Source organism: Callithrix jacchus, chromosome 22 (assembly GCF_049354715.1).
Source record: "Callithrix jacchus isolate 240 chromosome 22, calJac240_pri, whole genome shotgun sequence".
In the NCBI taxonomy this organism is placed as follows: domain Eukaryota; kingdom Metazoa; phylum Chordata; class Mammalia; order Primates; family Cebidae; genus Callithrix; species Callithrix jacchus.
In genome coordinates, this window is record NC_133523.1 from 48,104,529 (window position 1) to 48,129,305 (window position 24,777).

Genomic DNA, 24,777 nt, shown 5'->3' on the forward strand with positions numbered 1-24,777 from the left:
TTCCATCACTCAAAAGTGAAAGTGCCCCAACTAACACACACACCAATGCAGCTTCCTCATTTTTTTCATTCACTTCAGCCTCGGGCCAAATGTGTTGGGAGATCCTTTGGCCCTGCCATGTGGTGGAAGCTTGGACAAGGGAAACTGGAGGGGGACTCACCGGACACCTGGGGGCTGGCCCAAACGGGCACCCCTGGCCAGCTGGCTGCCCTGCCAGGCACCATCTTCTCCATCAGACTCCCCTGAGCCGTGGCCCTCTTCCTCATCCTCCTCTTCCTCATCATCATCAAACTGCTGGATGCGATCCTTGTAGCATATCTCAAGTAGGTTGGCGTTGGGCTGCAGGGCACAGAAGTGGGAGGATGGGCCACACTGCCCACAGTCCTACGCCCCTCTAGCCCCAACAACCGGGGGACAGGGCAGTACTCACATTCTCATCATCGGCATTGAGGGAGAAGGTAATGTTGGCTGTCTTGTCAAAAGGCGCACTACGAGAGAAGGCAAGGCGTGGTGAGAGTACATCTGGAGGTAGGGCAACACATGACAAGGCCACACTCCTCTCTTCACCCAACAGAGCTGACCCTCATTACTTGCAGATTCGGTATCTGCAAATTCATCCACAACCTGAATCACTGGTCCTAAGGGACAATGCATACACAAATATTAACATCTCATGTAGACGGTGATTTGAAATCCTTAAAACCACTCACTGAGGTAGATTGTTTCCTTGGCTCTAGAAGTGAGAAAATGGGTCTTGGAAATGTTAAGTGACTCTCCTCAGCCTCTTCTAAGGACAGGTGCCAGAGAGAGTTCAGACCCATGCCCTCGTCCCCATCCTTTGGGCATGTGTAGGAGGCTGACACGTACACAAGCCAGGTACAAGCAGAGTGAGGCTACAGCCTAATAGAGCACATCCCCTAACCTCAAAACGTCTCCAGTCTGTGGCTGAAATTCTAAATTATGGGCAAAAGAATCACCATCAGAACTTACAACTGCACCTGCCAGGGCCCCACCTCCCTCAACATGAGGGTCTAATGATAAGGGTCCGCATTCCATCCCACGTTAGAGAAACTTCAAGACATCATTTGTCTCAAATTCATAAAAATCCTGCCACAAAGATCAATGGATGAAGAATAGTTAATTCTTAATAAAGGACACGAAGTACGTGACACACATTACGCACTTCACTCTCACAACCACCTTACAAGGCAAGTATCCTTAGCTCCTAGACTTTAATAAACAGCAGAGCGGAGAACATGCTGGGCACACAGCAGGTCGAGGGCAGGGCAGCCAATGTCCCCGCTGCACCGGCTGCCTCAGCTGACCTGTCTTCTCCTGCGACAGGAGCTCTGCAGGGCAGCATCTTCAGCCTAAGATTATCCAACCAGTCATCCACTTTCCATTCCAGAACTTCTGGGTGTAGTTTTGTTTGCTTAAGTTTTTAACCCTTCTGGAATGCTCTTGGTAGAGGAAGAGCTAACGCAGTTTCACCCCAAAATGGCAGCTGGTGATCCCAATGCCATCTACCAGTCAGTCCCTTCACTGTCCTACCAGGATGGGGTTCAGTTTTTTTTTTAATTAAAAAAAAAAAAAAAAAACAGAGATGGTGTCACACACGTTGGCAAGGCTGGGCTCAAACCCCTAAACTCAAGCAATCCTCATGCCTTGCCTCCCGAAGTGCTGAGATTAAGATGTGAGCCACTGTGCCCAACCCGGTTGGGCATCTTCTCCAGGGCTCTCAGCACAGGCCTCTGACCCACAAAGACCAACACTCTTCAAGTCTCTGTGCTGGGCACAGCAGCAGCAAACATGAGATCTCCTGTCTGCATCTGACAGGACCTCTGTCCAGCTGTGGACTAAGTGAGGCACAACTGACTATCCCCTATCGTGGTGTCCCTCACACTATGCTGTACAGGTGCCCCAGAGCAGCCATGGGCAGCGATCCAGCTCCCACACTAACTGGATATGTCCTGGGGCCTCAGTCTCCCTGGTTATAGATGAGATCAGGAGCCCTGCAGCCAAGAGTGGTCATGGGCACTCAATGGGATGATATCCAAGAGGCATCCAGAGTGCCTGGGGGCAGGGGCTCCATGTTCCCTGTCCCTGGCCTCGCTGTGGCCGCCCATGCCAGTGGCCCCCTGCTCCTGCCCAGTCCAACTTCAGGAAGTCTCTGAGTCCTGCTGTGCCATAGCAGTATTCTTCTACTTTCCCCCAAGGACACCTCGGACTCATTCTTCCCAAGTTGTCTCCTTCACTGAGGTATCACCCCCAGCCCTGTTCAGTGAGCATCTCCCTCAGTGGCCTCAGGGCCCCAGCCATGCCCGGCCTCAACAGTGCAGGGTCTGGAACTCTATCTCTGGAACAGAAGGCTGTTATTCCGGCATTACTCCCAGGAATCCACAGCCATACCCTGCCCGTCAGGGGTAGTTGGTGACAAAGGCAAAGGAGCCACTGTCCGTCGTCTCTGTGGTGAGCCCTGCCTCCCACAAGGTGACCACCCAGCCTGCTCTACTCCCACCTCCCAACCCAATCTTTGAGATGGATCTTGCTCTGCTGCCCAGACTGGAGTGCAGTAGCACAATCTTGGTTCACTGTAACATCCACCTCCCAGGTTCAAGCGATTGTCCTGCCTCAGCCTCCCAAGTAGCTGGGACTACAGGTGCCCACCTCCACGCCTGGCTAATTTTTGTATTTTTAATAGAGATGGGGTTTTTCGCAATGTTGGTCAGGCTAGTCTTGAGCTCCTGACCTCAGGTGATCCGCCCACCTCGACCTCCTAAGGTGCTGGGATTACAGGCATGAGCCACCACACCTGGTCACTTTTTTCTGACTCTAGAACAGAGCTTTTGACAAGAAACTGAGAAAAGTTCCGGGTCACAGCACCCAGAGGTGACTGATGTTGAGAGGTCCCTGCCACAAATCAAAATGAGCAGAGCTGGTGACTGGGAAGTCTCTTCTGTCACCCCGCGTCCTGCGCTCGGCAGACTCCTGACCCAGAGGAGGCACAGCTCTGCCTCAGTCCCTGTGCCAGGACCCGCCGGCCCCCAATACCCTGAGCCCCTCTCGCCTGGGACCCCTAAGGCTGAGCTCCAGGGGTGGAGGGACTTGCTCTGCATCCCCCGCGCAGCTGTTTGTGCTGCCTCCCCTTGGAGAGGAGACTGCAGAGCTGGAGCTCACGGAAGAGGAGGCAGACAAACACAAAAGGCCACGGCCAGCACGTGCCCAGGAGGGGCTGTAGCTGCAGACTGGGCCCTGCAGGACAAGTGGGTGGGCATGGGGGACAGACACATGTAGGTGTGCCCGCTGCTGCTGCAGAGGCAGGACAGAGCTCTGACTCTGCACAAGACACTCACTTCACACTCTCCTCCTGCTCCCCAAACTCCTCATCATTGAAGCCAAAGTGGTCAATGAAGGCAGAGGTCATGCGCTGCATCTGGAAGTCCATGAAGGCCTGTGGGGGTGCAGAGGTCGGGGCTGGAGGGAGCTGGGAGGATCCCACTCCAGGATAGCCCAGCATACCCCACACCACCCCAGGCCCACCTGCTGCAACACAGCCTCCTCAGGGAAGTTGAACTCCTTGAGCCGGTCGTCCTCATCATCACTGGAGGAGTGTAGGTGGTGGGTGTTCACCTGGGGAGAGGAGGGAGTGTCAGGGCCTGCTCAAGCCCCCAGACCAGGGTGAGCAGGCAGCTATGAGGAGGGGGAGGCTAAGACTGGACCAAGAGAGAGAACAGCGGGAGGGGTGCAGGAGAAGCTGGGCCTCACCAGGTCCACCATGTTCTTCTTGTTGGTCTCCGCCAGGGGTCCCGATACAAAGGCTTCCCACTGCTCCTGCTGCTCACTGGGAAGCTCTGCTTAGGTAAGAAGGTGAAGACGTGAAGCACCCCCTGGCCTCAAGCCCCCCATGTACCCCTCAGGCTGGCCTGGGGACCCTCACCCTTCAGCAGCTGCCCCAGCTGCTCCACATTGGGTCCCTTCTCCATGTTCTGCACCAGGGCGTTGGCCACTCTCGTCAGGTGGCCCATGTAGCCTTTCCGAGGACCCCCTGCAGACCTGGCAAGAGTGAAGGCCAGGATGGAAGCCAGGACTGGACACCAGGGATGCCAAGCCCCCAACCCAGGCAGCCCCAGCTTCTGGAGACACGAAGGGCAGCAGGTGCTCACTGTACACGATCGTTCTCCTCCCAGGAGGTCAGGATCCGCTCCACCAGGCGGCACTGCTGCAGCAGCTGTGGGAGAGCAGGAGAGAATGGCCTCGGGGGTCAGTACACATGTGAGCAGCTCTGTACTGCAGCAGGGGGCCCTTCCTCAGACCCCAGCTCATCCAAGGACAGGGGTGGGAAAGAGGGATGGAAGCTGGGGCTTGGGACCCCGCCATCCACCCAAGTCTCTCTGGTCTTTCTACAAAGAACATGTGGTGCATACACATACACTCATGCGTGCACACACACGGACACAATCACATATACATGTTCACACACACTCAAGCATACACACTCACAGACACGCATACATGCTCACATACACATGCCCACACACTCAGCTGCTCGCAGGCCTGCCCCTACCCACCCCTCACTCTCCTGCTCAAGTTGTGGGTCCACTGCTTCCCTGCCCCTGCATGTTTCATCCCATTTCTCCCTGGCCATGCCTCCCACACCCCGTCTGACACTACCCAACAACACTTGTAGGAGGAAGGAGTGAGGGGTAGGCCTCTGGGGAGGGTGTGCCCATGGGGGACAGGCCCAGGAGGAGGGAATCAAGCAGCCCCAGCTCACATGTTTCACAACGGGGTTTTGGCTGGGCATCTCGGGGCTGCTGTCAGGAGGTGGCCCCAAGCTCAGCAGGGTGCTCACGCATCCCTCCACTTGGGCATGCAGGAAGTTGTTGAAGACATAGTGGAAGAAGAGGTCCTACGGGAGGACACAGGTTGGTACCAGAAAGGACCTGCCCCCAGCACCCAAGCTCCCGTTCCCCAAACCCCAGCCCCTGAGTCCCCAGCCCAGTCCAGTCCAGTCCCCGCACCAGCATGGTGTTGGGCACATCCAGTGCCAGGAGCTCCTGCGTCAGGGCCGCGTCATTGGCGCTCAGGGCACTGGCCAGGAGCTTGACCACGTGCAGCCGCGTGTTGCCCAGAGGCGGAGAAAGGGTGCCCCACGTCATCTGTAGCGGTTCCAGCTGCAGGTACAGGGAGGCCTGGTTCCCAAGGGCTGCCCTTCCTGCTTCCCTTGGCTCCCTGAGGACAACCCCCACCTCTGACCTTAGGAGGCTCCAGTAGGAGCTGGTGGAAGCAGCTGAGCCGTGGGCGCAGGGCATGCAGGGCACCCACACTGGACACAGCGCTTTCCAGGGCCCCCTGGGCCAGGAGCTCCAGCTGCCCATCCACACTGCTGAAGAAGTTGTTCATGGTCATGGACTCGGACCTGCAGCAGGGCGAGGTTGAAGGCAGAGTGAGCCTAGGTGGCCCGCATGCCCACAGAAGAGCAAGCACCAGGACCGAGTCTGCATCTGGAGGAAAATGAGGGGCCACGTTCCCCCTGCACTACTCTCTTTTGAGGCCCTTCAGACAAGGCCTGGGGTGGGGTGAGGAGCTGGTCAGGCCACAGCACTGGCAGTCCACCATGGGGCACAGGCACAGATGCGGGGTGGGGGTGGGAAGGTACAGCCCAATAAGGTAGTGGCCTGTGTGATAAGGGTGGGGCAGGGTGGCCTGGGGTACCTCCCAGCACAAGCTGCAGCAGTGGCCTCAGCTTCAGCACCCTCGCTGTCACACCAGACAGGAAGACTCCTCTCTTGGCACCCTGCTGTCCACTGTGCAGGAAGCACAAGCAGCCACCACAGAGTGATGCGCCATGGGTGGGGGTTTCACTCGGTGACACTGAGACCCACCCCTTAGGGGCCAGAGAGCCCCTGAAGAAGGGCATCATGCACGGTCTGTGGCCCACACCCCTCACCTGGGCCTCTTGGGCTCAAGCAGGGTCAGCAGCACCTGGATCCCGCTGACGATGACGGACTGGCTCTGCTCCCCCTCAAACATATTGCTTAAGAGCTGCTCGATAGTCTCTTGCCTGTGGAGGCAGGGGTGGGGGTGATGGTAGGGGTCAGGGTGAGAGTCCAGGGGTCCAGGGCCTCTCTAAGTCAGCTCCCCCCAGCCTTAGCCTCGCCCGCACACCCACTTCTCCAGGGTGGCCAGCAGCTGGTCAGGCTCTGGGCTGTCCTGGACTTGGATCATCTGCTCCCGGCTCAGGCGGATGATGTCGCACAGGGACTGGGATGCGTTGGAATGTTGCTGGGAACAGGGAGAGACAAGTGAGCATCCTGGTCGGGCACTGGGCCCACTGCAGCCTGATGCCAGGAGCCCCTCCACGAGCTGACCATCCAGCCCCAGCCCGGACAGGGAAAATCGGTCACCCAGACACAGGGACAGGTATCACAAAGGCAGGGGCACGGAGGCACCAACTGCTAGGGGGAAGATAGCGGAGAGAATGGGAACCCAGGAAGGCTTCCCAGAACAAAAGACATCCACACAAGCCCGGCACACCTATATACGGGGCCAGCAGCACCACCCACAATGACCCAGATGACTGCAACTGGGGAGCGAATATGCCCAACCTAGTCTGTCCACACAGGGGAGTGTCACTCAGCTAGGAAAAGGAGTGAAGCTGATACACGCAACCACACTAACAGGCCGCAAAAACATCATGCTGGAGAAAGAAACCAGACACAGATTACATAGTGTACGACCCCATTTATATAAAATGTCCAAAGACAAATTCAGAGAGCGAGTAGTCTGGTGGCTGCCAGAGGCTGAGAGGAGAAAGAGGAAAACTGGGAGGGGCTACTAATAAACACAGGATATCTTTTTTTCTTTTTTCTGGAGAAAGGGTCTCAGCTGGGTGCAATGGCAGATACCTATAATCCCAGCACTTTGGAAGGCCAAGGTGGGAGGATAACTTGAGCCCAGGAGTTTGAGATCAGCCTGGGCAACATGGCAAAACTCCATCTCTACAAATACAAAAAAAATTAGCTAAGAGTGGGTGTGCGTTTCTGTAGTCCCAGCTACTCAGGAGGTGGAGGGGAGGATAGCTTGAGCCCAGGGGGTTGAGGCCGCAGTGAGCCAAGATTGGGCCACCGCCCTCCAGCCTGGGCAACAGAGCAAGACTCTGCCTCAAAAAAAAAAAAAAAAGATACAGCGTCTCTACATCACCCCAGGCTGGAGTGCAGTGGTGCAATCATAGCTTACTGCAGCCTTGAACTCCTGGATCCGAGATCCTCCAGCCTCAGCCTGAGTAGCTGAGTAGCTAGGACTACAGGCATGCACCACCAATGCCAGCTAATTTTTAAGTTTTTTTTATAGAAACAACGTCTTGCCATGTTGCCCAGGCTAGTCTCAAACTCCTGGGCTCAAGTGACCCTCCAGCCTCAGCCAAAGTGTTGGGGTTACAGGCAGGACTTGTTTTTGGAGTGATGAAAAATAATCTAAATCTGACATGATGATAGTTAAGCAACGCTGTGAATACACTCAAAGCACTGAATTGTAAGCGTCAGTGCGTGAGTCTTTTGCTGTGTAATTTCTATCTCAGTAAAGATGCTACAAAAGAGAAAAAAGAGAGAAGCACAAGCAGAGCTGAGTCTAACCCAACCAGCAGCTGCCAGAGCTTGGCTGTGTGGCCCCTGGACTATGCCTTAGGGCCCTCACGGGGACAGGCCCCAGCTTGGGTAAGCCCAGAGATATGTCTCTGCTCTGCAAGCCTGTGTACTCTCAGAAGCGGAATCTGGCACTAGGACCTGTTACTCTCAGTGGCCTCGAGGATCTGAGGCTCTTGACAAACACCCACTCTACACTTGGCCCTGTGCTGGGCACCAGGGCAGAGATGCAGACCTAAGCTGGAAAAATACGCAGACATGGGGCCCCCCAGAGCTAAATGGGAGGAAGAGAGGGACCTTGAAAGCAAGACTGCTAGATGGACTGTTGGAAGGAGAGAGTTTCAATTAGGTGGGAGACAGGAAAAAGCTGCCAGGCCCAGCAGCCAGCACAGGCCAGGGTGGGAAGGGAAGCATGTGGGGCTGGGGCCGGGGCCTGAGACAGTCAATGAGGAGGACCCTCCCTGCAAACCATTATGTGCCAAGTTCCTGGGTCATGAATAAAATCTTTCCAGCACTTTCAGAGGCTGAGGTGGGAGAATCACTTGAGCCAAGTGTCTTTCCTTTTCTCAAAGGGCATGGATATACCTGGTTCTCAATGCTCTCTTTTCTCACCCCTTCATTTTTTTTTTTTTTGAGACCGGGTCTCACTCTGTCACCCAGGCTGGAGTGCAGTGGTGTGATCATGACTCACTGTAGCCTTGACCTCCCGGCTCAAGCAATCCTCCTACCTGAGCTTCCCAAGTGGCTGGGACTACAGGTGTGCACCACCACACTCAGCTAATTTTTTTGTAGAGACAGGATGTTACTATGTTGCCCAAGCTGGTCTCAAACTCATGGGCTCAAGCGATCCTCCCACTATGGCCTTCCAAAGTGCTGGAATTACAGGAGTGAGCCACTGCATCCAGCCCCAATTCCTTTTTCAAAAGCAGGGAGATGCCACGGGGAACAGACTCTAAGGGGAAGCTGCAGGGGCACCGCAGCACTCACATTCTCATCCTTCGATGGGTGAATCTGCTCAATCAGCCGCTGGACGATCTTCTCCTCGTTGAGCCACTGAGGGAGAGAAGGCAGGGGCTGCATCACCGTCCATGGGCCCAGCCCTCCATCCCCAGAGGAGCTGGCCCTGCTCACATTGACAACGTCCTGCCTCAGCTGGGGCCGCTCCACACAGGTGAGCAGGCGCAACAGGAGGTCCATGATGGCCGAGGTGCCAATGTGCTGCAGCAGCAGATCTACGAAGTCGTCCTTCTTCCGAAGAAAGGACACGAGCTGGGGGCACACGGGCTGCGTCACGCATGTGACCTGGCCCAGCTACCAACCCCACCCCATGGTGGTACCCGGGTGGCAGCCAGGGCACCTGGTCTGTCTTGCGGTTGATGAGGATGCCCATGACCTTGCTGAAGAAGCTGGCCAGCAGCGGGTTGAGGCTGCCGCTACTCTGCAGGAAACCGTAGAGCCTGTTCAGGAGGGACTCATCAGCACCCAGGGCGTCATTGATCTGGGGCACGTCTGAGGTCAGAATCTCACAGGCCACACTGGGGTACCTGGGAGGCAAGCACAGGCGGGTGGTGGCTTAGGTCGGGGACCAAGGCTCCACCCTCTTCTCTACACGAGGCATTGGGTTCCTGGAGCCACAGAGACCCCAGTCCGGGAATGAGAAAGAGCATGATGGGGCAGAGGACAGGATCAACGCAGAAACCAAGAGCCCACAGCTGGCCTCCTCCCACTGCTAACACCTGGCCGCCCCATCCTGGGCTCCTTACCACCCCAAGAAAAGCCTGGTCCTGAAGCTCTGGAGCTTCCTGATCCCCCAACCGCAATGCTTATCCCTTCTGCCTCTCAGCGGCTTCACTTGCAAACCCGTATACTGCCCCAGCTCCGGCTGACTCCTGGGACCTTGTTGAACTTCCAACCTCACCTCCTGCCTCCCTTCTCCAAACTCTCACCCAGTACCTGATAGCTCCAGGACAAGAGCTGCCCCACCAGCATGCCACTCAAGGCCATGCTCCAGGCCCGACCTGTCAACTGTGGGGAGGTACCCCTTGGGAGGCCGAGGCAGAGAGATCACTTGAGGTCAGGAGTTCGAGACCAGCCTGGCCAACAGGGCAAAACCCCACCTCTACTAAAATACAGAAATTAGCTGGGCATGGTGGCAAGCACCTGTAATCCCAGCTACTTGGAGGCTGAAGCAGGAGAATGGCTTGAACCTGGGAGGCAAAGGCTGCAGTAAACCAAGATTGTGCCACTGCACTCCAGCCTAGGCAACAAGAGCAAGACTCTGTCTCAAAAAAATATAACAGGCCAGGCGCAGTGGCTCACACCTATACTCCCACCACTTTGGGAGGCTGAAGCGGGCAGATCACAGGGTTAAGAGATCGAGACCATCCTGGCCAACATGGTGAAACACCATCCCTACTAAAAATATAAAAATTAGCCGGGCATGGTGGGGCGTGCCTGTAGTCCCAGCTGTCAGGAGGCTGAGGCAGGAGAATTGCTTGAACCCAGGAGGCGGAGGTTGCAGTGAGCCAAGATCATGCCACTGTTCTCCAGCCTGGTGACAAAGCGAGACTCTGTCTCAAAGTACAAAACAAAACAAGCAAAAAAATACAGTCTTTTGAGTCTCACTTGGATTAAAAGTAATTTTAGCCAGACGTGGTGCCTCATGCCTGTAACCCTAGCATTTTGGGAGGCCGAGGCAGACAGATCACCTGAGGTTGGGAGTTCCAGACCAGCCTGACCAACATGGAGAAACCCAATCTCTACTAAAAATACAAAATTAGCCAGGTGTGGTGTCACATGCCCGTAATGCCAGCTACTCAGGAGGCTGAGGCAGGAGGATCACTTGAATCCGGAAGGCAGAGGTTGCAGGGAGCCAAGATCCCACCATTGCACTCCAGCCTGGGCAACAAGAACGAAACTCTGTCTCAAGAAAAAGAAAAGTAATTTTAAAGTGTCTTCAATAGCAGACAAGCGCTTCACACTCCCCAAAAAATATTTTTTTTGTTTTTTGTTTTTGAAACAGTGTCTCACTCTGTCTCCAGGCTGGAGTGCAGTGGTACAATCTTGGCTCATTGCAACCTCCGCCTCTCGGGTTCAACCAATCCTCCTGTCTCAGCCTCCTGAGTAGCTGAAACTACAGGAGCGTGCCACCACATCCAGCTAATTATTGTATTTTTTAGTAGAAATGGGTTTTCACCACGTTGGCCAAGATGGTCTTGATCTCTTGACCTCATGATCTGCCCATCTTAGCCCCACAAAGTGCTGGGATTACAGACATGAGCCACGTCACTCAGCCAAAAAAAATGTTAATAAGAAATTAGAAAAAAAAAAAGCATCGAATAAAGAGAAAAAACAGCTGGGCATGTTGTCAAACGAATGTGGTCCCAGCTACTACGGAGACTGAGGCTGGGGGATCATTGGGGCCCAGGCGTTTGTTCCTTCCGTGACCCATGACTATGCCACTGCCCTTCAGAGCCCAGTATTGGTCTACACCGGGTGAGGTATGTGGCCTTGTGCAGGGGCCTGGCTGCACCCTGCCTCGATTTCCTCAAACCCAAACTGGAGTTTACTGATACTGACGCATTTCAGGGCAGCTGTGAGGCTTATGTAGTGAAGGTATGTGTGATGCTGATACGGCACCGGCTGGCCCAGGAGCTGGGCCCTGCCTCGATTTCCTCAAACCCAAACTGGAGTTTACTGATACTGACGCATTTCAGGGCAGCTGTGAGGCTTATGTAGTGAAGGTGTGTGATGCTGACACGGCACCGGCTGGCCCAGGAGCTGCGCCCTGCCTCCATTTCCTCAAACCCAAACTGGAGTTTACTGATACTGACGCATTTCAGGGCAGCTGTGAGGCTTATGTAGTGAAGGTGTGTGTGATGCTGATATGGCACCGGCTGGAGTTTACTGGTACTGACGCATTTCAGGGCAGCTGTGAGGCTTATGTAGTGAAGGTGTGTGATGCTGACACGGCACCGGCTGGCCCAGGAGCTGCGCCCTGCCTCCATTTCCTCAAACCCAAAGGAGCTGGGGAACTCACTTGTAGCGTAGCCGCTCCTCGCCGCTAGCTGGCGGCTCCTGGGTGACCCAGGCCACCATGGCCTGCAGGTGGGGCGGCTGCAGCAGGAAGTCCAGCAGCTTGCGGTTGACGACCTTGCACTCCTGCAGCACGTCTTCCTCGTCCAGCAGCTCGGGCAGGCTCAGGTCCTCCCGCTCCAGCAGCGTGTCCAGGTGCGAGCTTGTGTGCAGGTCAAACTTCCAAAACATGGCGCCCTGGAGGCATGGACACAACCAGCGCCGGGTCAGACGTCCCAGGGGTGTCCCTGGGGAGACTGATGAGGCACTGACCACAGGGGCTGAATGCCCACCTTGAGCACAGCCTCTCCCCAAGACCCAGCCCTCTCCCTCACGCTGAGCCTGGCCCCACCTGAGCTGCCCGGAGGCTCAGCGTCCACCACTCATGCTCAAGACTCTCGCCAAGCACCAGGGCCCTGTAGGTGCCCTCTAGCCCACCCCTCTTCCCCCATCTAAGCCTCCAGGTCACCTCGCCTAAGGTCCAGGGGGTCACTTCACACCCAAGGCCTAAGGCCTTAAGTCCTTAGGTGTGGACCGTGTGCAGGGCCTGTGAGGAGGGGCTGGACACTGTGCACTGAGGGGCCTCGGGCCCTGTCCCCCCATGAGGGTCTGCAACCACTATCCCTACTTTTGGGCGGGGCACTACAGGGTGGGGCCTGATACTCTGGTTCTGAATTTGCTTCAGCCTATATTTGTTGAGCAAACTCAAATGTCCAATGATTTCCAGCCCACAGCTGCTGCTTGGCCCAGCAAATCACCCAAGGCTGCGTGGGAGGCATGGGGTTGTGTCAGGGGAAGAGAGGAAGTCTGTGCGTCTCCAGGCTGTGGCTGTTGCCTGGACACCACTCACACACAAACACACCCCAACCATCCTCTCACCCAGCACCTGGGCTGGGACAAGGAAGAGGAAAAGCTGGAAGGGAGGGGCTCCCAGAATAGTCACTGACCAGGGCCCGAAGGAACCCAGGATGGGACAGACAGGCTCTGCGGAGGAACAAAGTGAGCTGGCAACACCCAGCCCCGACCCTGCCCCTATTTGGAGCTGGCTCCCGCCCTCAGGACAGTGCCTCGTTCCTCAGCCTGGTTCCAGCCCCCAAACACTCCTGCGCAGATAACTCACTGACAGTAAGGAAACACACAGAGAGCATTAACCAGATGTCAGGTAACACCGTCCTGAGCCCCTGCCCCGCACTACGGCATGCTCCGAAGAACTACGAAGCCTCCACACAGGCCTTCCACTGCAGACCCGACCTGGGACCTGTGCTCTGAGCACCTGACGATGGTCCTGGCTCTGCGCGTGTGCTGTGCACATGACGTCCAAGCTCACAAGCAGCGCTTTGCTATCATCACTCTGCCACACAGGACAAGGGGCAACCGAAGCCCATGTAAGTCAGGCAGCATCCTGCAACCTCAAAGGCCATCTGGTCCCAACAGACAACAAAGTGACCTGCGCAGGAGGTCCCAACTGAGCTCTCACCACAGTTAAGGCATTGACCAGAGCTCATACTCGTCACCTACCTCCTGACAACCGCATCACCAGCTAAGGCAGAGACCACTGCTACCCCCAAGTCACCACAGAGGATGCTGAGAACAGAGCAAAGCCGGCACAGGAGGCCAGGGTGCCTATCTCGCAGACCCTCATCACTGTTGCTCCCAGGCCAGAGGTTAGTCCCTCTCCGACAACACCTTCTGAACCTTCTTCAAGTTCAATCTCCCCCTCTGCACAGGCCTCCCATCTCATTGAGCCCCTCTCACCTCAGTGCCCACCAACCCCAGGCCTGACTCAGCCCCAGTCCCCAGGGAAGAGACAGGGACACATGGAGCACCAGGCCCAGGGAAGAGACTTCACGGGCACTTAGGGGAGCAGCCTGTGCTAACAACAGTCAGGCCAGAGCCTCACACATGGCCTCAGGCAGGTCAAATGCCTCCTGGGCCTCCCTTCCTCTCCTTCCCCCATCACTTGAAGCCAGGCCAGCCTAGAGCAAGGATCTCCTTGCCCGTCCACCTATGCCTGCCTCGGTGACCACCTTAAGGCTGGGCTCAGCTTGGCGGGTTGTGGTCCAGATCTCGCTCCCAGGCTGCCAGTCTGCCTTGGTAAGTCTAGACTGGCAATAATCCTGGTATGTTATTATGGGTCCCTAAACCTGGCCAATGACAGGTGAAGGTGAAGCTGAGGAAAGAGTTCTGTGACCAAAAACAGTCATGGCAGCGGGTGGGGAACTGAGGGAGGCAGCAGCAGACTCCAGGCATTTGAACCCCTGCTCCTCTCAGGGCTGCCAGGTCCCACTCCACAGCACCCAGTGACTCAGTCCCTACCCTCCACCAGCCCACTTTTCCCAATAATCCCTTTTTTCTTTTTTTTGAGATAGAGTCTCGCTCTGTCGCCCAGGTTGGAGTGCAATGGTGCGATCCAGATTCACAACTCCGCCTCCTAGGTTCAGGGGGTTCTCCTGCCTCAGCCTCCCCAGTGGCTGTCACTACAGGCACCTGTGTTACCCACACCCGACTAATTTTTGTATTTTAGTAGAGATGGGGTTTCACCCTGTTGGTCAGGCTGACCTCGGTAATCCGCCTGCCTAAGCCTCCCAAAGTGCTGGGATTACAGGTGTGACCCACCACACCCAGCCTCCCAATAATCCTTCTAAGGCCAGCGTGGTGGCTCACACTTATAATGAAGTGTGAAACCCCGTCTCTACTAAAAATACAAAAAATTAGTTGGTCATGGTGATGTGTGCCTGTAGTCCCAGCTACTCGGGAGGCTGGGGTGGGGAATCACCTGAACCTGGGAGCGAAGGCTGCAGTGAGCCAAGATCACGCCACTGCACTCCAGCCCGGGTGACAGAGCAAGACTCCATCTTGGGGAAGGAAAAAAAAAATCCTTCTAAAGCACAAACATGAGTACCTCTATCTGCTCAGTGATGTGCACTCCACCAAGCCTGCATCCAGGCTCTGGTGTCCCTGCCCAGCCAGCTCACTGACTGACCTCCATGCCACCTCGGCAGTGCTCCTGGGACTGCCACTTCAGGTGTCTCCTGCACAGCCTGTGGCTGCCTGAGGCACAGTGCTGGACAGACATCCAGGAGGCCTATGGGTCTGAGTGGATGGGGGCACTCCAGGCACTCCAGGCAATGACACGGTGGTGTCGGCTGCTCGGCTGCGGCACCTGCGCTGTGCTGACTGCTCTTCTAAGGACTTCATAACTTCACAGCCATTACCTCTACCACCTCTCACAACCACCCTCCAGGGAATGGCCCCATTTTACAGGAAAGGAAACTGAGGCACACCAAAGTAACTGCCCATTTCCCGATCTAGGGGTTGGTGGGCAGCAAAGCAGGCACTCTCAGTCTTCAGAAGTTGAATTCTCGGTGTTTGTCCTTGTCCCCAGCACAGGGCCTGTGTAGTGGACACTTACGGGATGAAAGAGCAAGTTCTGGCCGGGCTGGCTCCCACACTCGCTCTGCCTGAGGGACCAGCTCTGGTCAGAGTGACCCTGACTCTCACCTCAAGGAGGAGCTTGTCATTTCCAGGCCCACTCTGCACAGACCTGTCTGGATGGTAAGCTCCCAGTCCGCCTTGTCCCCAGCACCTAGTGCTTATTCAGCAGAAACCTATGGATTCAGGGTGGAGGGCTGCGGCAGGCCCTCCTGGCCCAGCTGTGACAGCACAGCCCACTCCCGGCCTGTCACGACCAGAAATTAGGGACTTCTCAGACCTCCCTTCCCGACCCAGGCACTGCTGAGCTCCCCAAACATAACTAGAACCCACCCCTTCTGCCTGCATGACGACCACCCAACTACAGCCCCCCCCAACACTCCCTGTGCCTCACCCCTCCCCACTGCCATGCAGAACCAGCTGAAGGGAAAATGAGACCCATTCACTCACTGGGTCAGCACCTGGGACCCTCAATGGCCTCCCTCCCGCTCCCTACTCACCCCAGCCACGCTGGACTTCTGTCTGTTTCCAGAACACACCAAGCTTGGATACACCTCGGCGACTCTGTCCTAATAACTCACTTCTTCTCATCCTCGGATCTCTTGCCAAGCGTTCACCTCTCAGAAGGGCCTTCCCTGGCCTGCCTGGCTCAAGCAGCCCCCAGCCCCGCCTCTGTCCACCACTGTCTCCCTGAGCTGGGCACTCTGACCTGCCACCTGGAAGCATCTCTGGGACACAGCAATGAAGTGCTGGAGGTACACACTCGTGGTCCTACAACGCTTCCTCTAGAACCTTCCCCCAGGTTACCATGAGCACCTGAGGGCGGCAGCTAGCATGGAACCTGGCCCTGGCAATAAACGCTCACGAATATTAGCTGCAAAGCAAACCTCATTTCACAAGGCCCCAGCTCCTCCCAGGCAGGAGGCTGCTGTACCTGTCAGGGCAGGGGCAAAGTGAAATCACTCCCACCTCAGCCCCTCCCAGCCACTCCTCTGGGCTCCCTAAATCAGGAGGTGGGGGAAAGTGCAGTATCACCTAGGACAGGCTCAGGAGGTCCGGGCTGGCCCTGGGGGCTGACCCAGGCAGGCAGTGGGTGTGTGTTTTCCCAAATGTCGAGTGATGACGGCACCACCACTACATGAGGAAACAGAACTGTGTCCCCTCCTTGTTCCAGGAACCTCCGTGTGCACTCCCCATCTCTCCACTTCTGCCCAGATGCTAGACCTCTCAGAGGGACTGTCCCCTACTTCCCATTCTGCTCGACAAGGACCACCAAGTGCCCATGTCACACAAGAGAAAACTCAGGCTCAGCAAAGGTGACTCACCAGCATGCTGACAGCAGGGGGAGGGGGCATGGATTTCCTGATCTGGGTGTACCTGGGACCAGAATAATCTCTAGGGGTAACCGCCAAATCAATCATGACTCTGCCAATTTCCGGCCTAAGGCTGTAGCGAGCAAAACACTGAGACACGTGGCAAGCACAGACACACAGCCTCTTTCTCCATGAGAGACCAGGCAGGCCGACAGGCTGCCTGTGCCATGCCAGCAAAGCCAGTCCCAAGGAGCCACATGCTAGGCTTTCAGCTATGTGACGTATCCAGAACAGGCAAATTCACAGAGACAGAAGGAGGCCACAGGCTTCCAGAAGCTGCGGGGGATTGGGGGGTTCCCAAAGGAAAGGGTGATTTTAGAAAAGGTTCCAAAATCACTTGTGGTGATGTTTCCACAATGTTGTCATTATACTAAGAACCACTGAACTGTTGAGACAGTCTCGCTCTGTAGCCCAGGCTGGAGTGCACAATCGGGGCTCACTGCAATCTCCAGCTCCCAGGTGCAAGCAATTCTCCTGCCTCTGAAGTAGTAGGGACTACAGGCATGCACCACCATGCTCGGCTAGCTTTTGTATTTTTTTAGTAGAGATGAGGTTTCACCGTGTTGGCCAAGCTGGTCTGGAACACCTGATCTCAAGTGATCTGCCTGCCTCGGCCTCCCAAAGCACTGGGATTATAGGCATGAACCACCGTGCCCGGCTGTACACTCTAAATGGATGAAATGTATGGAATATCTCAATAAAAACTGTTGGAAAAAAAAAAAACCTGCCTTAAGCCATCATCGCCCATGGCAGGGCCAGAGCCATGGCCAGGCCCAGGCCCTGTACAGATGGATGTCCCAGCATCCCCAAAGCTGATGAGATGACGGTCAGCCTGACAGAGCTGAAGCTGCCAAGGCTCTGCCCTGGGGCACTCACCCAGGTTACCCCTTCCCCATCCTTCACAAACAACAGTCCTAAGCCAAGTGAGCTCCCGCCACAGTGGGGGCAGGATAGGAGACGCACCAAGCCAGAATCTGCAGAAAATCCTTGTACCCGGACTTTCAGGTGCTTGTCTCGTCTCCACATTGAGACCAAGTGAAGAATTCTTATTATTCCAGCAGAGTCTCCTGTGGAAAAGGGGCCCAGGGGAGCAGAGCCATAGGGCTACCAAGTGGCAGAGCCAGGATACTGTCTGTTCCAGTGTGCCCTGGTCTCTAAATAAGAAAGAGGTAGAAATTCTAATACTGAGGCCCATCGCTCACTTCTAAGATACCTGATTAAAGGGTGCACTCAGCCCCCAAGCCCCCTACCCCTGCTATAGCCTAACCATTTGCTTCGGGGAATAGGTCAGCCTTCTTCCCCAAACCCAGCTTCCCAGAGAACTGGGGCAGGGGCTGCCAGAAGGAGACATGAAGGTACTTGCTGGTGCATGGTGGCATCCAAGACCCATGGCCCCGAGAACCCAGGCAGCCCCTTGAACTCTAAACTTCAAGTGGCTCCTCTGAAAATCAGAGCAGGCTGAAAGACTCAAATGCAAGGGAGGGGTCAACACTCTACAAACATCAATTCTCAGGCTCTAAACAGAATTAAGATGCAAAGATGTAAGATGAGAAAAAAAGAAAAAAGAGAAAAAACTTTCCCCCACTACAAACTCTGAATGCACTATGGCCTGAAGCCCTGCTTCTCAGTCCCCTCTTCCAACGTAATGAAACCTGCTAGAATCCCTGGGAATCACACAGGAGAGGTGGGTTTCATTCTCATTCTCTAACTACGTAAACCTGGACGAGGCACTCAACTTCTCTGAGTCTCCTTTCCTCATCCATGAAAAGGGGACACAGCCCCCCAAGGCAAGCTGCTGTGAAAAGGCACTGAGCTAAAGCAGGAGGCCCCAACACCGCAGAAGCTTGGTAGGTACAAGTCCCTTCCAGTCCACCCGAAGCCACGTCCAGACACTTTGTGGCAGAACAGCTAGGGGACCATGGCTACCCCAAAGGTGATGGTGCTAACGGCAGGAAAGCAGGAGAAAGACACTACCTATCTGCCTAAGTGACTCAAGGACTTTTCCTCAGACCACTCAGATACTATAGCAGGCACCATGTACCCCGCCACCCCCATTCTTAGCAACTTTTAGCAACTTCAAGAAAGCGGAAGTGACTACCACTAGTTTTAAGCTACCGTTTGAAAACCATGAGGCTGGCTGCAAACGGAAGAAGGGGAAATTGTAAATGAGAAAGGAAGCCATTAAAAACGAAAACTAGCTCTGCCGCTCTGCCTCCTCCAGTTCTGCACTACCGCCTCTGGTTTGTTGTCTTGCTGTGGTGTTCTAGGGCCTTCAACACCAGCCACCCCTCAGAAGCCTGCCAGCCTCTTTCTTCCCCCACTTGGATGGCCACTGACTGCAGCTCCCACAGAGCCGTCCCCACTGCTGCCAGCATTCGTCCAAACACAGCCCTGCTGCCAGGGAACTGGTGGGCCTAGGCTTCATCTGTCACCCCTTCCTAACCTACACTGACCCACAAGCACCCAGAAATGGAGGTCAAGGGCATGGAGGTCTCTGGGGCCTCCAGAGACAGCCACCTGAGCTGCCTCAAGGCTCAGCAGAAGCTCCAACACCTGGCCACCTGGCTGCTGCCCTGGGAAGGGACAGAGCCTGCTACCGGCAGCAGGCTGGCCAGCGCCCAGCTCCCTAAAGGGCCCAGAGTCCCAGAGGACAGCATGACCGTCTCCCTCTAACATCCCCAAGCCTCCGGCAGCTCTCAGCCAAATCTGAAAGGGGGTTGGGAACACCCAATTCTAGGGACACAGTAACAGTAACGGCAACAGCAACCCCACCACCTCTGAGCGGGCCCTATGGTATGTGCCAGCTGAAAAACCCAGCACCACCCAGCAAGGAGGAATTAGGAACACCAATTTGGCAGAAGGGGCCACTGGGGCCAGAGAAGAAGGGGGACCTGTCCAAGGCCCAACAAGATGATGAGCTAGGGCTTTCCTGTGGCTTGGGAAAGCCTTGGGGAGGGTCCCCAGTTAAAGAGGACCCTCAGTGCCTCCCCCTCTCTGACCCCAAAACCACACCCTCCCAGGGGAGCTGGCAGCCCTGGTCCAACATCAAGGGATGGAATAATTAGGAAACAGAAGACTCTAGAAACACTGGCCAAGGACTGGGATGGGGACTTACTGCCCACATTCAGAACTCGTCTCCCGAAATGGCCACAGGTTTAAAGAAAAAAAGGAAAAGATCAATGAACAGATTTTGAAAAGCTCTTGGAAAAACAGAATGGGGCAGAGTGAATGTCAGTGTGATCCGAAATCTGAAAGGCTTGCGTTCACATTTTACATCCACCAAACTGAAATCTCTGTGACCTAGACCAAGGATCTCACCCCACTGAGCCTCAGTTTCCTTATGTGGGAAATACCTCACAGATGGGGTTCCTGCAAGGCAGCACTCCCTGGAGAAAGACCCACAAAACTGGTGTGCAAAGGGAAAACCAGTTTGGCATGGAAAGGCAGGTGAGCCCCCACCAAGGCAGTTCCCAAGTGATTCCTACTCTGGGAAGGCCCCTTACTCTCACCAAAGCTCCCAGACCTCTCTCGCCTCATCTCTTGCTACCTCCTGCGTGGGTGCCACACCTGACTGCCCTCCGCCGGGCTGGGCTGCTCCCTCTACCTTCCCTGAGCCCTACGAGCCTGACTAGCTCCTCCTGGGTCCTTCAGGCCTCCACACAGACACCACTTTCTCCAAGGAGCCTCCCCAACTGCATCCATGTTAGGGGCCTGCTCCATGCTGCTTCCACAGCATCCCGCAGTCACCCTAGGACAGCATGTGAGCCTCAGCTCTGTGACAGGATGTGCCTGTCCAGTCATCTGCCTCCCCCTGAAAGATGCTGGCTTCCCAGGATCTAGCATAAGGCCAGGCCCAAGTAAAGCTGCTTGCTGAACTAATGAAGACTGAAGCCAGAGAAAGGTGTTCTGCTAAGGTCACTGGACCACACATCCCAGAAAAAAAAAAACAAAACTGGAAGGGAGACCAGACAAGTAAGTTCTCCTCTAACAGAAAGAAACAGTAGACAATCCAACAAAAGCTAACAGCCACAAATATGGTAGTAACTCGCAATACACAACTCACACAACACACAGCTCATGAGTCACAACGGTGCAAATAAGCCGCAACGACACACAATATCCCAGCAACGGAGCAAAGGTCTCCTTTGCGCTGCTAACATTTGGGCAGGACAGTTCTTTTTGGTGTTGGGACTGTCCCATGCATTGGAGGACACCTGGCAGCATCCCTGGCCTTCACCTCCACTCACCAGATACTCGCAGCATTCCCTCCAGCTGTAACAACCAAAAACACCTCCAGATATCGCCATATGTGCTGCAGGGGACACAACTGCCCCCAGCTGAGAACCACTGTAATAGACACTCCCAATGAAACAATAATCAAAAGAACGGCCAGGTGTGGTGGCCCACGCCTATAATCCCAGCACTTTGGGAGGCTAGGCAGGATTACTTGAGCCTACGAGTTCAAAATCAGCCTGGGCACCACAGCAGGACACCACAGCAAGAACCAGACTTTACAAAAAATACAAACATTAGCCAGGCATAGTACAAAAATACAAAAAATTGACCAAGCATAGCGGCACATGCCTATAGTTCTAGCTACTCAGGAGGCTAAGGTGGGAGGTTCACTTGAGTCCAGGAGTTCAAGGCTGCGATGAGTAATGATTATACCATTGCACTCCAGCCTGGGTGAAAGAGCAAAACCCAGTCTCAAAATCATCATCATCCACAGAGCTACCAACTGCAGAGTGCTTACTGTGCCTTGCATTCTGCCACAGCCTTCCACAAACCTTGCACTGAATCCCTAGAACCACCCTCAGAGGAGGGCAGGCCTTGTCCAGGGTCTCGCCAGTGGGAAAGGCAGAAGCCAGACTTGGTCTAGTCTGACAAAAGGTCCTCTAGCAATGAGAGGTAACGGCCTTGTCATGATCCCAATCCCAGAACTAGAGTTAAGTGGTCTCACGTACCTTAAGCAAAATGATAAGCTGGGCAAAAGTTAAAGAAAAAAAAGAAAAAGCCTAAGATTTTAAACGGCACAAGCAGCTCCAACAGCCATTCTACCACTAGTAAGCACATGTGGCCGGGGGCTGCGAGCATTTCCATGTGTACTGTGCATGTAGGCACACCAAGTACTCATCATGTTTTTCAGGCAACCTCAAGTCCACTGCACGCTGATAGTTAGACCCTGGCCCTTGGGCTGGATGAAATCCTACCTCAGTTTCTATACAACTGTGAACTCAGCACTGCACCTGACAGTCTAGCAACTTCCTTTCCTGAAACATCTTGCCTTTCAGGCGGGTGTTTAGGGTAATGTCTGTGTGTACAACAGCGAGCAAAAAAGACCCCAACCAGGGGTCACATTGGCCGGGACAAGTACCCCAGGCCGAGCTCCTCTGCCCCTCACCCTCCCAACACATCTGCACTCAAGGCTCCAGCGTTCCCACCTTGACATACCCGCACGTGCTGCTCCTTCCCCCAAAAGGCCCTTCTTCCCACTCTCCATCTGTCACCGCCTACTCATCCTTCCTGGACAGAAAAAGCCATCCGTCCAGCCAGTCTCACCAGTGCCTGCAGCTCTGTGGCCCCCTGCAGCTCCCTAAGTTACCTCGATCACAACACACAGGACTTGTGACTGTCCGGTTCTGCCTCTGTCCCCCCTCCAAGGACCGGCCCCACCTCCAGCAGGGTCTGGGGCTGATGCCCTCTCCTCAGTGCCCAGCGCCAGGCGCCCTGCCTGCCCTCAGCAGGCCAGAAGGGTGGCTGCTCCAGAGAAGTCCCGCTCCCAGGTGCCTCTGCACAAGAAGATGGGGGGCGGGAGAGGCTCGGTCAAGGTGGAGACGAGTCCCGCTCCTCCAGCCCTGCGCCCCAGGGTGACAGGCCACGGAGCTATGGAGGCTGCGCCACGGAAGGGGTGGCGGGGCAGAGATAGGGGCGAGAGGGAAGGGTGCAAAGTCCAGGGTAACCAGGGAGAAAGACTCCCAGGGGGCCGGGGACCGGCCAGAAGGACAAGAGAGCGGAGATGTGGCTCAAGGACTGAGCGCAGCTGCTGGGAGAGCCGGTGGGGAAAGGCCGAGGGCAAGAGACCGAGACGGGGGTGGCGGGGAGCTGAGAGGAAGAGATTAGGAGACTGCGAGGGACCAGGGAGAAGAATCCGGAGGGGAAAAGCCCGAGCGAGGTCCCCAGAGGGAAGAAGCGGGGGGCCGTGGAGAGGGAACCCGAAGGAAGGAGAAGGATCCGGAGGGGAAAAGCCCGAGCGAGGTCCCCAGAGGCAAGAAGCGGGGGGCCGTGGAGAGGGAACCCGAAGGAAGGAGAAGGATCCGGAGGGGAAAAGCCCGAGCGAGGTCCCCAGAGGCAAGAAGCGGGGGGCCGTGGAGAGGGAACCCGAAGAAGGACCCGAAGGGTCAAAGCCCGACCGAGGTCCCCAGAGGGAAAAGCCGGAGGGGACGCGGAGCGGGAAGGACGAGGGGGCCAGGCCTTAGAGGCAGGGTCCGGGAACGCGCCGCTCACCTGCGAGGGGGGGCGGCGGCTCCTCGCACTCGGGGCTCATCGGGGCGCCCCCCCCGCCCCGCCGCCGGCGGCTCCGGCCCCTGCTGCGGGGCCCGGTAAGTGGGGGCGGGGGCGGCCTCGGGGGCTCGCGCAGGCGCCGGGGCTCACGGGGTCCGCGCAAGCGCCTGCGGGTCGTGGGGGCCTCGCGCGCCGGGTCCCGCAGAGTTGACGGGGTCAGCGCCGGGTGGTGTGGGGGGCGGGCGGAGGAGGGTCGCGAGTCCGCGTGGGCGCCTCCGGGGTCCGCGGGCTAGGTGGGCGCGCGGGCCAAGGCGGGTCGCGGGCGAGCCGGGTCGCGAGGCCCGCGCAGGCGCCTCAGCCGGGAAAACGGGGGAAGTCGCTCCGGTTTCCACAGCCCGACCCAGCGCCTGGCGGGAGGGCAAGACGTCCTCCTCCGCGGTCCAAACGGGCCGCAGAGCCGAGCAGCGATCGACGGACGCCGAAGCCTACTTCCTTAACCACCCCTTCCCCAAAACCGCTCAGTCTCCGGGCCGTGCGGCCCTCCTCTGGCCCTCCGACGACCGGCTCCCTCCGCCACTATCCCACAATCCCCCTAGCGCCGGACGACGCAGGAGGCCCCGCCCTCCCGTGGCGGTCTCGCGGCGCAGGTGCGGGAGGGGCCGCACGCTTGGGCGGTGCAGCGCGCGTGCGCCGGAGCACTCCCGACCCCGCCCACTCTTGAACACCGCCGCCTTAGACGCGCTTGCGTCCGTTGGCGCCAACGGTCTGGCCCGGAATAAACCCAGAAGGCTCAATGCGCAGGAGCTGGTGTGCACTAGGTTGTTCACTGTTGTGTCCGGTTTACTCTACGGCTCCGTTCCAAGGTCCAGTCGATACTCCAGGATTTCCCTTCGCACTCGCTCCGTTTGGAAATCGGTTCGCTGTTCTGTCTCTTCTGATCAAGTCCGGCTTTGGCTCCAGGGTCGGGCTCTTGTGGAATCCAGATCTGGTTATCGCTCCAGCCGAAGCCAGGCGCCCTCGTCCCGCCTCTCTTACTAAGCCGCCTTGGAACCTCAGGGGCCTTCAGTCCTTTCCATCTGCAGACGACTGTCCCGGCCGGGGCTTTCTTGTTGCCAGATCCGCCCAAAGCCGCCTCTAATAGCATCAGGCTGAAAGGCACAGCCATGTGTCTAGACTGATGAAGGTCCCATCTGGCTTTGAACCTCAGCTTCCCCAACTTTAATGGCCCCCCTCACTACCCGTATTAGAGGCCTACTGTGACAATCGTGTGCGTGCGAGGAACTTAAGTTGTTTTTTTAAGACTGCAAATTGGCCGGGCGCGGTGGCTCAAACCTGCAATCCCAGCACTTTGGGAGGCCGAGGCGGGTGGATCACGAGGTCAAGAGATCGAGACCACCCGGGTCAACATGGTGAAACCCCGTCTCTACTAAAAATACAAAAATTAGCTGGGCATGGTGGCGCGTGCCTGTAATCCCAGCTACTCGGGAGGCTGAGGCAGGAGAATTGCCTGAACCCAGGAGGCGGAGGTTGCTGTGAGCCGAGATCGCGCCATTGTACCCCAGCCTGGGTAACAAGAGCGAAACCCTGTCTCAAAAAAAAAGGACTGCAAATTGACTAGGTGCAGTGGCTCAAACCTGCAATCCCAGCACTTTGGGAGTTCCGAGGCGGGAGGATGGCTAGAGTCTCGGGAGTTCGAGACCAGCTTGGGCAACGTAGGAAGCACCCCCCCCCCCCACCAACCCCAGTATCTACAA

At 56.3% G+C, this 24,777-nt stretch overlaps 1 protein-coding gene across 8 annotated transcripts in view; it reads right to left on the reverse strand.

The window, feature by feature from the left end:
* The window catches only part of PPP6R1 (protein phosphatase 6 regulatory subunit 1), a 29,833-nt gene extending 6,232 nt beyond the window's left edge, over window positions 1-23,601 (reverse strand). For 2 of the 8 annotated variants that reach the window (XM_054249316.2, XM_008988653.5), the window contains exons 1-17: window positions 23,027-23,601; window positions 11,683-11,915; window positions 9,001-9,187; window positions 8,775-8,912; window positions 8,631-8,696; window positions 6,173-6,285; window positions 5,951-6,064; window positions 5,257-5,419; window positions 5,022-5,174; window positions 4,775-4,909; window positions 4,164-4,228; window positions 3,938-4,053; window positions 3,766-3,851; window positions 3,541-3,630; window positions 3,354-3,451; window positions 431-488; window positions 161-339 (exon numbers count right to left, since the gene is read on the reverse strand). In XM_054249316.2, the coding sequence (XP_054105291.2) occupies window positions 161-339; window positions 431-488; window positions 3,354-3,451; window positions 3,541-3,630; window positions 3,766-3,851; window positions 3,938-4,053; window positions 4,164-4,228; window positions 4,775-4,909; window positions 5,022-5,174; window positions 5,257-5,419; window positions 5,951-6,064; window positions 6,173-6,285; window positions 8,631-8,696; window positions 8,775-8,912; window positions 9,001-9,187; window positions 11,683-11,909 (1,988 nt within the window). In that variant the 5' untranslated portion in view covers window positions 11,910-11,915; window positions 23,027-23,601. Of the gene's footprint in view, window positions 1-160; window positions 340-430; window positions 489-3,353; window positions 3,452-3,540; window positions 3,631-3,765; window positions 3,852-3,937; window positions 4,054-4,163; window positions 4,229-4,774; window positions 4,910-5,021; window positions 5,175-5,256; window positions 5,420-5,950; window positions 6,065-6,172; window positions 6,286-8,630; window positions 8,697-8,774; window positions 8,913-9,000; window positions 9,188-11,682; window positions 11,916-15,649; window positions 16,019-22,124; window positions 22,312-23,026 lie in introns of those variants that run through there. The other 6 variants (XM_078360891.1, XM_078360890.1, XM_078360894.1 and 3 more) reach the window with 4 other exon arrangements.
* Between the last annotated feature and the right edge of the window lie 1,176 nt (window positions 23,602-24,777).